Source organism: Archocentrus centrarchus, unplaced genomic scaffold (genome assembly GCF_007364275.1).
Source record: "Archocentrus centrarchus isolate MPI-CPG fArcCen1 unplaced genomic scaffold, fArcCen1 scaffold_29_ctg1, whole genome shotgun sequence".
Classification (NCBI taxonomy): Eukaryota; Metazoa; Chordata; class Actinopteri; order Cichliformes; family Cichlidae; genus Archocentrus; species Archocentrus centrarchus.
The window spans coordinates 705,077-721,778 of NW_022060258.1; the positions used below are offsets into that span (position 1 = coordinate 705,077).

At 40.1% G+C, this 16,702-nt stretch overlaps 1 protein-coding gene across 1 annotated transcript in view; it reads left to right on the plus strand.

Annotated features, from left to right (window-relative positions):
* cadpsa (Ca2+-dependent activator protein for secretion a) overlaps window positions 1–16,702 on the plus strand; it is a 479,373-nt gene that overhangs the window by 308,104 nt on the left and 154,567 nt on the right. The window contains exon 19 of the mRNA XM_030723859.1: window positions 1,039–1,195. Within this exon, the coding sequence (XP_030579719.1) occupies window positions 1,039–1,195 (157 nt within the window). The remainder of the gene's footprint in view (window positions 1–1,038; window positions 1,196–16,702) is intronic.

Sequence of the window (16,702 nt, forward strand, 5' to 3'; positions counted from 1 at the left end):
TTGGAGTTGGAGTTGTGTTTCCAACCCTATGTTTCCTGCCAGCTTTAATTTGACTTAGACTATATATTCCAATGCTAACAACTAAATTCAAGTTATAAAAATGAATTGTAAAACTGAAGCAGGTTTATTTTATTTCTTTAACCACTCTCTCGACATCAAAATACTCTTAGAAGAGGGTTAATAAAATGTTATGTTCTTTTATACTTGCATTTCCGAGCAAAATCCATTGATGATGACTTACTTTACTTAGAAAAGATTGATGATTACATGACTGGCACTGACTGAATGTGATTTATCCCCAAATATCCCACAACAGATATCCACTGCTAACTCCTCCCATGGCAATTACACCCCCATCACCATGACCTACAGTGCCAGTGGGTACATTCACATTACAGTGTTGACAGCTTGATGTGAATAAGCAAACACTATGGATCCTCAGGGGTCCCTCTCTAAAGGCTTGGCAAGAGTAGGGTTGCATGGTGAAAAGCTGGTGTTTTTGATGTGCCTGAGAGTAGCTAGGTCCCTAACAGTCACTCCACTGCATATATTTGATGAGAAGATACAAGTGTAGCACAGTTCAATAGCTCCTTTCTTCTGATTGACTTCCTGAAGAAGCTGTGGGTCAGTGTTTAAGTAGCTCCCTGCCAAGCCTGTGAAGGAGCTGCTGCTGTTTCCTCTGTGGGCAAGCAGAAAACCATGTGATTTCTTTTTTTTTTTTTTTTCCATAGCCAAGTCTTGGTGTTTGTGTTCCAAGTTGTGAACAAGTCTTGCTTGGAGATTGTGCAGCGAAGTTGGTGAGGCAAGAACTTGATTTCATGTGACAAAAAATGAGTGAGAGCCTTTGCAATAGATCAGTGGAGCTGCATCTTTAGTCTTCATGGGAAATGAGATTCAAACTGTTAACTGTAAATTCTCAAAGATATTTCCAATAAGGAGCACTTACACTGTATTTAACTTGTCTTTCTTATTTCATGCTCAACATCTTTCTTACTTTTCTTTCTATATCTCTCTGTCTTCCCCTCTTTCCCTCTAAAGGCCTTTGCATGGTGGTCAGATCTGATGGTGGAGCATGCTGAAACCTTCCTGTGTCTCTATTCGGGTGACATGGATGCAGCTCTTGAAGTTCAACCACCTGACAGCTGGGACAGTTTCCCCCTCTTCCAGCTGCTCAATGACTTCCTGAGGATGGACTGTGAGTGTATAGCTATTCAAGAATATATATTCAGAACTCCGCATGGAAACTCAAGTAGGTGTCTTTGCCTGATGAAGTGATCATACTAGGGATAAAGCTCTAAAGGGTGAAATCTAATGAAAAGTCCTTGTAACATAATCTCACACAGTAGTGCACAGTAAATTAGACACATTGAACATTCTGTTCTGTTTACAGCAATAGAAAATATGACAAATGAATGTTAAACAATTTTAATCTAGTTCTAGTTTGATTGCTAGCTATAATTTGATGGCTGAGTTTATTTAGTACAAATAGCTTATTTACTAGGCATTTCATGCCTTATTTGTGGTAGCCATAGTTCACATAGTGAAATAGTAATGTGTGTGTGTGTGTGTGTGTGTGTGTGTGTGTGTGTGTGTGTGTGTGTGTGTGTGTGTGTGTGTGTGTGTGTGTGTGTGTGTGTGTGTGTGTGTGTGTGTGTATCTTGGTTTTGCTGATGGTTGCTGCAGGCCAGCCATCTCTCTAATGAACTGCATACACTTGCCTGCAGGAACACTGGAGCTGTCCATGGTCCTGTAAAGGATACACTTCACTGTTCACAGTTCAGACTCATTCTGCTAATTGTCCCTTGGGAATGCTTCCCCTTTTCAGTGTGTCAGTTGGGAGTCAAGGAGAAGGTAGAACATGGTCCACTTATTCAGCTTAGCTGAGTGCTGAGTGCAAATAAATTGTTATGCGCTTTTGTTAGTGTCACCAAATTGGCCTCTTTCTCATTTGCTACACATCTTCATTGTGTGAGAATAGCAATCGAAGTACATAGCAATGAACATAGCTACACTGGGAAACAGTAAAAGGAACTTATACCTTGCTGATGTAAAAAAATAGACCCCCTCGTAAACCCTCTGACCTTTTGTATTACTAATGGGTTTATAATTGAGTTCACAATTTATTTAGCTTAAACATTTTCTTCACTATGAGTGCACATAGAGCACTGTTATGTAAGGAAGTATGGAAAATTAGATTGTCATTGATTGCCATAATAATTATCTTCTTCCAGTTTTATCATCAAATAATTGATGATTAGAGAATAGCTGGTATGCACACTTTCAGGTGTTGAATAATGAACTTGAGTTGAAACTCAATTTGTGTCTAGCACAGAACACCGAAAATAAAAAGAACCAAAAATACTTGATCATATTTACAAAGTTTTTGTTATCATTTGCATACCTGTACTAGTTTGAGATTAGATAAGGAGCCCAGACCACTTCAAGTGGTCTTGGATAGTGATGAGGGACTCTGGTAGTACATTCCATTTCCTGATGGTTTTCTGAAAGAATGAGCCCTTGTAGTAAATTTTTAAGCTAAATAGGATAGTTTGGCTTTGGCTGTTGGACTGTCATGATGTTCTCTTTAGTGGCTACGTGTGATCAGATTGTATTATTCCTTCATGTCCATGAACGATCTTGTGGAACATACATAGGTGTTGTTGTTTCCCTCTTGAAAGCCTTGGTAGCATGTCTTCTACACTGGAGCCCATTCTGTACCTAGGCATTACATATATCACCCCTATGCATTGGACCCTTTTGATTTTCTGTATGGTGTATCAGCTGGGTTCTATACTGTACTGCAGTACTCTAACTTAGGGCATACCATAGAGAAATAGGTCTTGCTATTTTGGCATAGGAACCCTGATATACTTTTTCACCTGGCAGCATTGCATTTATATGGGCTTTCCAGGACTTATTTGAGTCTAGCAACACTCCTAGAGATTTGACTTTAGTGACTCCTTGGAGTATGTGTCCTCTCACTGTGTACTTCTTTTCAATCACTCGGGTGTTTCTTATGATTGATAAGACCTCACATTTACCCTGGTGAAACGCCATGTGCCATTTTCTTTCCCACTCGACTAACCGATCAAGACTGACTGTAGAGCTGTCTCATTTTCTGAGGCCAGGGCTGGATATGTACAGATGCAGCCACTTAAAATTGCTGCTCCCAGCCGGCTGCCAAACGGCTGGAAGTCCCCCTCCTTCTTCTGGGCGTATCTGCTTTCCAGCATGACTACACCCCTTTCCCTCAGTTGCAGAGTGTCACCAAGAGATGGTGCTTTCTTCACAAAAACTTTGACTTCTGTGTTTTACAAATGTTTTGTTAAGATTTCATGCTGAAGTATTTTCACTGTCTAAAAGAAAGCTAAAACCAATGGTGTAACAAGTTTTGAAAATCTAAAATAGATTGATAAATTTTTAGTCAGTATGACCTTTCATACATTTTTCGCTGCAAATCACCAAACATTCTTTTCATCAATTTATTTCTGTGAATCTAATAACTAAGTAAGTAAATAAATAGATAGATAGATAAATAAATAATTAAATTTTTAAAAAAGTAGCGCTGTGCTGAGCAATCCAAGCTGTCTCCCTTTTCAGTCTGCTGTTAGAAGTTCCATGAACACAGCTTCGGGCTGCACTTTTATCAATTATAATATTATTTTAAAAGCTACCAACTAAGGGTAGCTTATAACGTGTTATCGACATTAATATGAACACCCACCGCCTCCTCTTGCTTCTGTTGCCTGTTGTCAGACCTGATTTTCATGACAGTACTGTCCCAATTGTCCTTCCACCATCAGACAGGTGTGCCTTCTCATAAATGTGTACTGCCAGTGAAGATAAACTGATTGATACACATGATCCTGCTTTTTTGGAATACATTTTTTTAAGCCACTTAAAAATGAACTATGAATTACTCAAAAAAGGCACTTAACAATGGGTTTTATAGAGTGATGAGCATAAATTGGAAATTTTTGTTCAAATTATAATTAATATGTATGGAGGAGATCAGGAGAGAGGTGCAACAGTGAGCGTCTACAGCTGTCTGTAAAACACAGTGCTTGTTCTGTCATGGTTTGGGGCTGCATTTCAGCCAGTGGTGCTGGAGTTCTTGTCAAAAATCATTTATCATTCATGGCTTGGCCTCCCCAGAGCCCAGACTTCAACATTACTTAGGTGTTGTGCCAAAAAGTGATCATCTGCCATAAAGTGATTCCAATATTTCTTTGTACTTTTATGTGTAATGTCTTTCCTTATATTGGCAAATAGAGTGCAATCAGCATGATTTATAAAGGGCTTATATATAAAGTGAAGAAATAACCTGTTTTTCAAGAATCTTTAGAAGTCTGTGTTATTGTACCTACATTATAATCAATCCAGTGTTTTTTGGCCACTTAAAATATATTTATAGAACTGTGACGTTATATTTGTTGCAATTTCTGCAGCCTTCTTAGACAGATTTCTGTTTAAAAAGACATTTTTAATGTCAATGACAGTTTTTACCTTCATAAAAAAAATAATAATAATAAAAAGTCACTGCCAAAATCCAATTGCAGCTTCTACCTTGTGACAGAAACGTTGTTTCTCGCTCAAAATGACTTGATATCATTCATGAAAGATATGTTTTACACATATCTCTCAGATTATATGTCAACAAGTCATTTACATCCCAATAATTTTTTGGCAAATACGAGAAATTGCTTTTTGGCACAACACTGGCATGTTAGTGGCACGGGATTATTCCCATAGTTGTAAGAGACAAATCTTTGGTTCCCTCCCCTAAAATAGCTTTTCACTGAGTCTTCACTCTAAATGTTTGAACAGAGCTCCACATATTTCTGCCATATTTCTTTAGAGCAGAGTACACACTTGTTGAGCAATCCCGCTCCTCTCTGTCATATAAATGTGCTGTTCACTGACAGAACACAGCAATAATCAATTCATGTTTACATTTCACATTTACTTTTTGTTTACAAACATAGATAGACAAGACCTTACTGCCAGTTTTCCCAAATGCTGCTTAGGAGCGTTCCCACCCACGGCTGCATTGCCTATGTCACAAGCGGGGGATCTCATTTCAGCCATGTACAAAAACAAGTACCTAGCCACGCAGACTGCTTCTACAAGCACTTCTGAAAGAATGGGTCACTCTCAGGAGCTCAGTAAATTTCAGCACAGTGCTCTGATAGGATGCCAACTGTGAAACAAGTCCAGTCATGAAATTTACTCACTGCTAAACATTCCACAGTCAACTGTTAGAGGTATAATAACTAAGTGGAATTAATTTGGGAATGACAGAAAATCAGCCATGAAGGAGTAGGCCACATAAAATCACAGAGCAGGGTCAACAGATGCTGAGGCACATCATAAGCTGAAGTCATCAACTTTCTGCAGGCAATAGGTACAGACCTCCAAACTTCATCTGGTCTTCAGATTAGCTCAAGTACAGTGCATAGAGAGCTTCATCAAATGGGTTTCCATAAAAACTTCCATGTTTTTATGTGTTTTTGATGTATAATGTCTCTGCTTATATTGGTAAGTAGACTGTAGTCAACAGGATTTATGAAGGCCTTATAAATAAAATAAAGAAATGAACTTTTTAAAGTATCTTTATGATTGTTATTTTATCTTCATTATAATCAACCTGGTCTTTTTTGGCCACATCAGCTCTGTTTATAAAACTGTGATGTTATATTTGTTGCAACTTCTCCTGCCCCCTTGGCCATATCTCTTTGAAAAAAATGACTTTTATCCTGACAAATAAAGAATATATAAAAGTCACTTTGCCAAAACTTGATTGCAGCTTCAACCTGTGACAGGAGTGTCCTTTCTCACTCAAACTGAACTGATATAATTCAGAGATGTGTTTGACAGATTATAGGACAAAAAGTCATTTACACCAGTTTAGATACAGCAAATCTTTTGTTTTTGGTTTTGTGTTTTTTTGGCAAATACCAAAAATCACTTTTTGGCATGACACTGGTAAAAAGGCAAGAGAGAGAGAGATGCTGGTGTCAACTGTCACACTGAAGCTCAGTCAGCTCTGGCTGCAGGTGAGGTGGAGCATCAACAGTGTCAAACAGCAACATGTCCTTTTCAATAGTGGCAAAAAAAAGTCACTGAACTCACCTGCACTAACCTCTTTGTTTGCTGTACTGACAACCATGACCTCCCGCAGAGCTAGGAAGTGTGTGGTGCATGGCTCTGTTTGTGACAAGTCTGTCTGGAAAAGTTGCAGCTTTGTTTGCAGCAAGTTTTGGTGGGTTGGGGGATGTCCTCTCTGTGCCAAAGTCCATATTTACAAAGGGAGCACTGTACAGTGGCTTGCAAACTATTAGTACCCCTTGAACTTTTTCACATTTTGTCACATTACAACCACAAACATAAATATATTTCACTGGAATTTAATGTGAAAGACCAACACAAAGTTGTATACAATTGTGAAGTGGAAAAAAAATTATACATGATTCAAAAAATTTTTTAAAAATAAAAAACTGAAAAGTGTGGTGTGCAAAAGTATTCAGCCCCCCTGAGTCAATACTTTGTGGAACCACCTTTTGCTGCAGTTACAGCTGCAAGTCTTTTAGGGTATGTCTCCACCAGCTTTGCACATCTAGTGACTGAAAGTTTTGCCCATTCTTCTTTGCAAAACAGCTCAAGCTCAGTCAGATGGAGAGTGTTTGTGAACAGCAGTTTTCAGATCTTGCCACAAATTCTCGATTGGGTTTAGGTCTGGACTTTGACTGGGCCGTTCTAACACATGAATATGTTTTGTTATAAACCATTCCATTGTAGCCCTGGCTTTATGTTTAGGGTCATTGTCGTGCTGGAAGTTGAACCTCCACCCCAGTCTCAAGTCTTTTGCAGACTCCAACAGGTTTTCTTCCAAGATTGCCCTGTATTTGGCTCCATCCATCTTCCCATCAACTCTCACCAAAATCCCTGTCCCTGCTGAAGAGAAGCAGCCCCAGAGCACAATGCTGCCACCACCATATTTGACAGTGCGGATGGTGTGTTCAGAGTGATGTGCAGTGTTAATTCTCCGCCACACGTAGCGTTTTGCATTTTGGCCAAAAAGTTCAATTTTGGTCTCATCTGACCAAAGCACCTTGTTCCACATGTTTGCTGTGTCCCCAACATGGCTTCTCGCAATCTGCAAATGGGACTTTTTATGGTTTTCTTTTAACAGTGGCTTTCTTCTTGCCACCCTTCCATAAAGACCACATTTGTGCAGTGCACGACTAATAGTTGTCCTGTGGACAGATTCCCCCACCTGAGCTGTGGATCTCTGCATTTTGTCCAGAGTCACCATGGGCCTCTTGGCTGCATCTCTGATCAGTGTTCTCCTTGTTTGGCCTGTAAGTTTAGGTGGACGGCCTTGTCTTGGTAGGTTTACAGTTGTGCCATACTCTTTCTATTTGCGGATAATGGATTGAACAGTGCTCCGTGAGATGTTCAAAGCTTGGGAAATCATTTTATAGCCTAAGCCTGCTTTAACCCATTAGCTCCCCCCAGCAGATCTTGAGCAGCAGGGAAAAAAAGGCCGGCTGGGTGACTGTGAGGAGGAAGCGTAGTCCTAAGCAGAAGCCCCGGGTACACCACCAGCCTGTTCACGTCTCTAACCATTTTTCTCCACTCAGCAACACACCTGCCGAGGAACAAACTCTGTTTACTGGCGACTCTGTTTTGAGAAACGTGAAGCTAGAAACACCAGCAACCATAGTCAAATGTCTTCCAAGGGCCAGAGCAGGCGACATTCATGGAAATTTGAAACTGCTGGCTAAGGCTAATTGTAGATTTGGTAAGATCGTTATTCACGTCGGCAGTAATCACACCCGGTTACGCCAATCGGAGGTCACTACAATTAATATTGATTTGGTGTGTAACTTTGCAAAAACAATATTGGACTCTGTAGTTTTCTCTGGGCCCCTCCCCAATCAGACCAGGAGCCACATGTTTAGCCACATGTTCTCCTTGAATCGCTGGCTGTCTGAGTGGTGTCCAAAAAACAATGTGGGCTTCATAGATAATTGGGAAAATTTCTGGGGAAAACCTGGTCTTGTTAAGAGAGACGGCATCCATCCCACACACACTTTTTCTCATCCCCTAACCAAGATTATTTCAATGTCATCACTCTTACAATATTATTAGGATTATCCCAACATTACAATATTAGGACAATAACAAGACATTATACAATAATAATAAGACATTATACAATAGGTTTCATTAGCTAAACTGCACTTCTCTGAAAAAAGTCACCCTATGAGTTCTCCAATAGGAATAAACACTGCAATTTATCATACCAAAGAACCATCCTTTCTTTTAGACCCACAAAAATCATCTTCACTACCAATATCCAGCAGAGGCCCCCTCTGCCCACACAGCATAACAAGCATACTTGTATATCATTACAGTGACATCTTTTCTGCAGAAGGTCATCTGCTCTGATGCCCTACAGCAGTGTACTTATAGAGCAGTAAATAGCTGTAGTGCTAATCAGGTGCCAAAGTCAGGCTGCCATTTGAGGAGTTAATGAGGTCTAAAGCAGTGTTAGCTAGACCATGGCGAGCCCTGTGAATGCACTCCTGGACACAACACATCTAAGTGGACAGCAGCCGCTCAAGTGGCTAATTGGGAGAGCAGCAATCAGGGAACACAACAAACATTGCACCTACTGTGTATCATCGACCTTGACTCCAATGCCAAAGCACACAAACACAAACACAAACACACACATTCTCAGAGGGGGAGAGAAAAACAAAGAGAGAGAGGGAGAGAGAAAAAGCAGACACACTGCATGGAGCCGTGAGGCATCACATTAGCACACACTGGCCTCCATTTTATCTCCTGTGGTCTTTGTCAGTGTTGTCTTTTTACCAGTTGGGAGCTGGCAGAGCAGGGGAAATTTGTGTGATGAGTTGGATTTAGAAAGACCCAAAGATTCCAACCTTTTGTTTAGGGAGATTGAAAAGTGTAAATGCTGACAAAGACCCACAAACACAAACCTCCTCTGTCACTATTCATAATTACCACCTGGGACAAAGCTTATAACTGCTCTCTGTGTTGGCAAAGAAAAATAACCCCTTCAGGTTTTAGTTATGTGCATAAAACAACAAGAATTTCCGCTATCTGTAGTGATTAAAACACAGGTACACACTTATCAGCATCTTGGTTAATTACATCATTAAAACAACTATCTAATCAGCCAATCGCATAGCAGCAACTCAGTGCATTTAGACATGCTGACCTGTTGAACTGAAACATGCTGAAATTCAAACTGAGTTTCAGAATGGGGACGAAGGATAATTTAAGTGACTTTGAACTTGGCACGATTGTGCCAGTGTGCCCAACCAGTGCCAGATGGGTTGAAATGAACATTTCAGAAACTGTTCATCTACTGCAATTTTTCCACACAGCCATCTTTAGGGTTACAGACAAAAAAGAGAAACTATCCAAGAAGCACCAGTTCTCTGGGGGAAAATTTCCTGTTGATCCCAAAGGTCAGAGGAGAATGGCTTAAGAATGCTGAGCTAACAGGATGGCAAAAGTAACTCAAATTGTTGTTACAACCAAGGTATGCAGAAGAGTAACTGAGTGCACATGACATCAAAGCTGGAAGCAGTTGACCTACAGAAGCAGACGACCAGGCTTGGTGCCACTGCAGTCAGCTAAGAACAAGAAACTGGTGTTGCATTTGGCACAAGCTCACTAAAATTTGGAAGCATGGATCCATAGTGCTTTGTATCAAAGGTTCAGGTTGCTGGTGGTGAAGTAATAGTGTGGGGGATGTTTTCTTAGAAGACTTTGGGCTCCCTAGTACCAACATTTAAACATATAGCCTACCTGAGTATTTCTACTGATCATGTTTATCCCTTTCAGACCAGTGTGACCATATTCTCATGGCTACTTCCAGCAAGATGATGCGGCATGTCACAAAACTCCAGTCATTTCAAACTGGTATCTTGAACACAACAATGAGTTCACAGTACTAAAATGGCCTCCACTGCCACCAGATCTAACTCTATGAGATAATCTTTAGGATGTGGTAGAATGGGAGATTTGTATCATGACTGTCCTTTTGATAAATCAATAAAAACAAGTTGCATTCACGAACAAGTATCGAGTGGGTATGGTAGAAGCACAGAAAGAAACTAGGAAACTCTAGGAAGTAACAGTGAATTATTTTTTCTGAAAAGAAGTCTGTGGGTCGACTTCTTTGTTGAAAAGCTGTGCAGATGAATTAGCTGATGCCTGGTGACCAATTTTCCAAAAGTCTTTGCAGAGTCACACAGTTCCAGAGTTGTGGAAAAATCTATAGTTATTCCTGTACCAAAAGTATCATGTCCTAGTGAGAACAAAGACTTTAGGCCTGTCACACTAATATATATATAGTGATGAAGTGTTTGGAGAGACTTAGAGTCAATATGATCAAACCACAGATATCTCCAAGATTCGACCCTCTTCAATTTGCATATAGGGAGGGGCGAAGCTCTGTGGACGCTGTGATCACTCACTTTATCAACAAACACTTAGAAGATCCCAAAGCGTATGCACAAATTCTATTTGCTGGTTTTAGTTCTGTGTTTGAGACTGTTCAGAAGTTTTTAAAGTTAGAAATTAATCCTTTATTAAATGGTTTTCATCTCTTTTAACAAATAGATCAAAACAAGTCAAGGTGAATGACACATTACCAACAATTAAATATTGTAGCACAGGGGTGCCCCAAGGAGCGGTGAGTTCTCCTCTTCTTTTCACATTGTACACTAATGAATGCAGAGGGAACCAGACTAACAACCAGGTAATTAAATTCTCGGATGACACTATTATACTAAGTCTGTTATGAGCAAATGACTGCCCATCTGTATACCACAAGGAGATCAAGGACTTCAAAGTGTGGTGCAAAGATCACTATCTCATTTTGAACACTGAAAAAACTAAAGAAATTATATTTGACCCTAGAGGACTATGTGCACATAATCCTGTTGTAATCGATGGATATACAGTAGAACAGGTCAGCTCATATAAATATTTGGGCATCTTCATGGATACATTTTTTTAAATGGGAAAAGCATGTTGACTTCTATGTGAAAAATTAGCGAAAAGGCTCCATTTTCTTTGTAGATTAAGAATGTTTGGTGGGAGTTCCAAGGTTATGGGTACTTTTTATCAGGCTGTGCTGGAAAGCTTGATCAGATATGAGATGGCAGCCTGGTATGGCTCACTTACTGTACAGTAAAGCTAAATTTGATAATTGAGAAACTTGAAAAAATTGCTATGAAAATTGTTGGAAATAATGAGTACCAGTCTCTCCAATCAATGTATGAAACAATTGTTGTACAGCAGGCTTATAGGATTGTTAAGGATTCATACCATATCCTCTTTACAGAATAAGAGCTACCGCTACAAGCTCTCATTCTCAAGACTTGGCACAGTTTAAAAGGCCCGCAGCCAAACCAACATGCATTTGACTGTTGTTAGAGAAGAACTTTTATTTTCTCTGTTTTTATTATGCAAATTGCAGCTTTGTAACACTGTTTATCCAAGACAAATTTCCCATGTGGGACAGTAAAGTTTTATTGAATTTGATCTATTAAACTACATCATAATAATGAAAATATTGTTTTTATATAGCACTTTGAAGTACACTTCACAGTTTGGATAAAACCATACATTAAATATAAGTGTACTGAGGAAGGCGGTTTCAGAGTTTAGGAATTACAACCTGATCACCTCAAGATTTAAAATAACACCATGGAGCAATTGAAAGACCCTGTTCAGATGATAGGAGAAGGCAACTGTTGTTATGTTATTCATTAAATTTTTAAATAATTCTGAATTTCACTGGAAGACAGTGAAAGGCAGAAAGAAAAATACAGGTGATGTGCACCGGCTTAGCTTTTGGTTACAGCCTAGCTGCTGCTTTCCTTACCTGTTGAGGACTGGGGAAGTTGAGGACTGGGGAAGACTGAGAGCAATGTGTGAAAGTGAGTTAAAATATAGAGACTGGAGAGAATTATAATGTGTACTAAAAAATTCCATATTATTGTTTGTCATTAGGTTTTATTTTTTTTCAGTGTTTCTTAAATGGAAGAAGAAACAAGAATGATGAGCTTTGACATGGTGAAGTTCGAAGTTCAAATCATCAAAAATAATGCCAAAGTTCTTATCAGATGATTTGATATTGCTTCTGTGGGGGGGGCAGTGTAATGACTGACCTTAGAGAAGTTGTCAGGGCCAAACAAAAGGAATGCCTGCTTTGCTAGGTTTGACATAGAATAAGTTTATACACATCCAATTATTACTGGCAGTGAAGCATTTATTTAGGTTATAAGAGGCCGTTGAGGTTGTTTTGTGTGGCACCCCAGAAGTGTAGCACATATGGAAAATGGACTAGCTCTTAATATAGCGCTTTTCTACTCAGTCAGAGCACTCAATGCGCTTACATATGTCAGTTCTGGTGAGGCTGTCCCTTGGTGTTGACTCTCACTGCGGTATGGTATCACTTCCTGTTTCGGAGCACAGTCGTGTTTTGGCTGTCTGTTTAGCTGTTAAATCTGTATAGCTCGATCTATCTGGATAACACATATTTTAGTGTAATCTTCACCTACTTTATCTAGAGCACCACTCTTGACTGAATCACCTGTATTCACATTATTGACTTTATTTGTTTTTAGAAACAAATAAAGCTACTAGCGCAGCTAGTAGCTTAGCTCTTAGCCGACTCACTAGCAGCATGGCTTCTTCTCCTGTCCCTCCTGCACTTTACTGCTCTGGGTGGTCACATGTTTAGTTACCTCCTCGGCCTCCTTTAGCAGTAACGGTCCTTGTAATGTAATGTAAAATGTAGTCTGTTTTGTAGCTCTGGAGGCCAGGCTTTCTGAATTGTAGTCCTGAGCAGAAGCCCCGGGTACACCCACCAACCTGTTCACGTCTCTAACCGTTTTTCTCACTCGGCCGACACACCCGCCGAGGAACAAACTCTGGTTATTCTCGACTCTGTTTTTGAGAAACGTGAAGCTAGAGACACCAGCGACCATAGTCAAATGTCTTCCAGGGGCCAGAGCAGGCGACATTCATGGAAATTTGAAACTGCTGGCTAAAGGCTAATCGTAGATTTGGTAAGATTGTTATTCACGTCGGCAGTAATCACACCCGGTTACAACCAATCGGAGGTCACTAAATTTATATTGACTCGGTGTGTAACTTTGCAAAAACAATGTCGGACTCTGTAGTTTTCTCTGGGCCCCTCCCCAATCAGACCAGGAGCGACATGTTTAGTCGCATGTTCTCCTTGAATCGCTGGCTGTCTGAGTGGTGGCCAAAAACGACGTGGGCTTCATAGATAATTGGCAAAGTTTCTGGGAAAAACCTGGTCTGTTAGGAGAGATGGCATCTGTTCTACTTTGGATGGAGCAGCTCTCATTTCTAGAAATATGGCCAAATTTATTAACCCTCCTAAAAACTGACTACCCAGGGTTGAGACCAGGAAGCAGAGTTGCAGTCTTACACGCCTCTCTGCAGCTTCTTCCTCCTGCCATCCCCCCAAAACCCCATCCCCACAGAGTCGGTGCCTGCTCCCAGACCACCAAAAAACAAAGCTAAAATCAGCAAAAAGCTATTTAAGCATAAAATTCAAAAACAATAAATAATAGAGCTTCATCAACTGCCCCCAAAGAATAAAACAATTAAATGTGGATTATTAAACATTAGGTCTCTCTCTTCCAGTCCCTTTTAGTAAATGATTTAATAACTTGATCAACATATTGATTTATTCTGCCTTACAGAAACCTGGTTAAAGCAGGATGAATATGTAAGTTTAAATGAATCAACACCCCCGAGTCCCACTAACTGTCAGAATGCTAGAAGCACAGGTTGAAGAGGAGGATTAGCAGCAATCTTCAATTGCAGCTTATTAATTAATCAAAGACCCAGACAAAGTTTTCATTCTTTTGAAAGCCTGCACTCTTAGTCTTGTCCATCTTAATTGGGGAAACTCAAAAACCTGTTTTTATTTGTTACTGCCTAACGTCCACCTGGTCCTTACTCAGAATTTCTGTCTGATTTCTCAGACTTTTTTATTATTTAATTAAACCTTGCTTAAAACGCCATCACTGACCGGAGCTGTCTTAGCTAATTATAGGCCAATCTCCAACCTTCCTTTTCTCTCAAGATTCTTGAAAGAGTAGTTGTAAAACAGCTAACTGATTTCATTGCAGAGGAACGGTTTATTTGAAGAGTTTCAGTCAGGTTTCAGAATTCATCACAGTACAGAAACAGCATTAGTGAAGGTTACAAATGATCTTCTTACAGCCTCTGACAGTGGACTCATCTCTGTTCTTGTCCTGTTGGACCTCAGTGCAGCTTTTGATACTGTTGACCATAACATTTTATTACAGAGATTAGAGCATGCCATAGGTATTAAAGGTACTGCACTGCAGTGGTTTGAATCATATTTATCTAATAGACTCCAATTTGATCATGTAAATGGGGAGTCTTCTTCACACACTAAGGTTAATTATGGAGTTCCACAGGGTTCTGTGCTAGGACCAATTTTATTTACATTATTCATGCTTCCCTTAGGCGGTATTATTAGGAAGCATTGCATCAATTTTCATTGTTATGCAGATGATATCAATGAAGCCAGCTGATGCACATCAATTAGTTAAACTGCAGGAATGTCTTAAAGACATTAAGGCCTGGATGACCTCTAATTTCCTGCTTCTAAATTCAGATAAAACTGAAATTCTTGTTCTCGGCCCCACAAATCTTGGAAACATGGTGTTTAACCAGATACTTACTCTGGATGGCATTACTTTGGCCTCCAGTAACACTGTGAGAAATCTTGGAGTCATTTTTGACCAGGATATGTTCTTCAATGCACATATTAAACAAATATGTAGGACCGCTTTTTTGCATTTGCGCAATATTTCTAAAATTAGAAACATCCTTTCTCAGAGTGATTGTGAAAAGCTAATCCATGCATTTATTACTTCTAGGGTGGATTACTGTAATTCATTATTATCAGGCTGTCCTAAAAGCTCCCTGAAAAGTCTTCAGCTGATCCAAAATGCTGCAGCTAGAGTACTGACAGGAACTAGAAACAGAGAGCATATTTCTCCCATATTGGCTTCTCTTCATTGGCAGCCTGTTAAATCTAGAATAGAATTTAAAATCCTTCTCCTCACATACAAGGTCTTGAATAATCAGGCCCCAAAGACCTCATAGTCCCATATCACCCCAACAGAGCACTTCGCTCTTAGACTGCTGGCTTACTTGTGGTTCCTAGGATACTTAAGAGTAGAATGGGAGGCAGAGCCTTCTGGCCCCTCTTCTGTGGACCCAGCTCCCCATTTGGATTCAGGAGACAGACAACCTCTCTATTTTTAAGATTAGGCTTAAAACTTTCCTTTTTGATCAAGCTTATAGTTAGGGCTGGATCAGGTGACCCTGAACCATCCCTTAGTTATGCTGCTAGGCTGCTGGGGGGGTTCCCACAATAGACTGTTTCTTTTCATTCACCTTATTTACTTTGTTTATACTCCACTCTGCATTTAATCATTAATTGTTATTAATCTCTGGCTCTCTTCCACAGCATGTCTTTTCTCTCCCCTCAGCCCAACTGCCCCTCCCTGAGCCTGGTTCTGCTGGAGGTTTCTTCCTGTTAAAAGGGAGTTTTTCCTTCCCACTGTCGCCAAGTGCTTGCTCATAGGGGGTCGTTTTTGACTGTTGGGTTTTCTCTGTATTATTGTGGGATCTTTACCCGCAATACAAAGCGCCTTGAGGCGACTGTTTGTTGTGATTTGGCGCTATATAAATAAAATTGAATTGAATTGAAATATGGGGAGTTGCAGGGGTATGAATAACAAAAAAAAAAAAAAAAAACAAAAAAAAAAAAAAAAAAAAATATATTATATATATATAATGTGGGGAGGGATGAAAAAGGGAGCCAGCGGAGGTGAGAGGGGGGTCTGGCTACTGTGGGGCTGACTCTTCAGGTAACATTTCTGATAACATGTAGCGTTCATTAGCAGCTAGGTCAAGGGAGATCAGTCCAACACAGGTCAGAAGAAGACAGGACGGCGGGGGCGTAGAGCATCTGTTTACAAAACATCCCGGAGACAATTTGATAAGAGGCAGTCCAAGGCCACCAGAGAGCCAAATTCCTGATTCTGACTTGTTTTGGGTACAGACTGTGCTGATTAATTTGTTGACAATCTTTAGTCTTTCTGGAACCTCTGTGGTGAAAAAAAAAAAAAATCAAATTCATCTGAATCTTCTAGGTTCGTTCCTTCGCCGTGCAGAAACAGATACATACATCTACAAGATCTTACCCCTCCGAATCAGCTCCAGATATACAGAGTCTGAGTTTGAGTCTGTACCTTCCTGCATTCCCGTCATAAGCAGCCTTACCAAGGCCAGACAGCTGCCTAGACTTCCTGAATTGCAACGACAAGCCAGGTATCTCCAGGTCCAATTCGGAGAAATCCCAATGTCAATAAGCCAAAAGTGTGTGTCCTCCATTGACAATATGGCCAGGCACGTCATCTTCCACACCACACAGGAACCATAACATAGCCAGCTGGAATGTCAATTAATAAGAGGGAATAGGGTTCTCCTTACCCCAATCTCCTCATGCTGGAAATTTGATCAAACCAATGGGATTGAGAGACCAGCTGACCAGATCCATAATTATAAA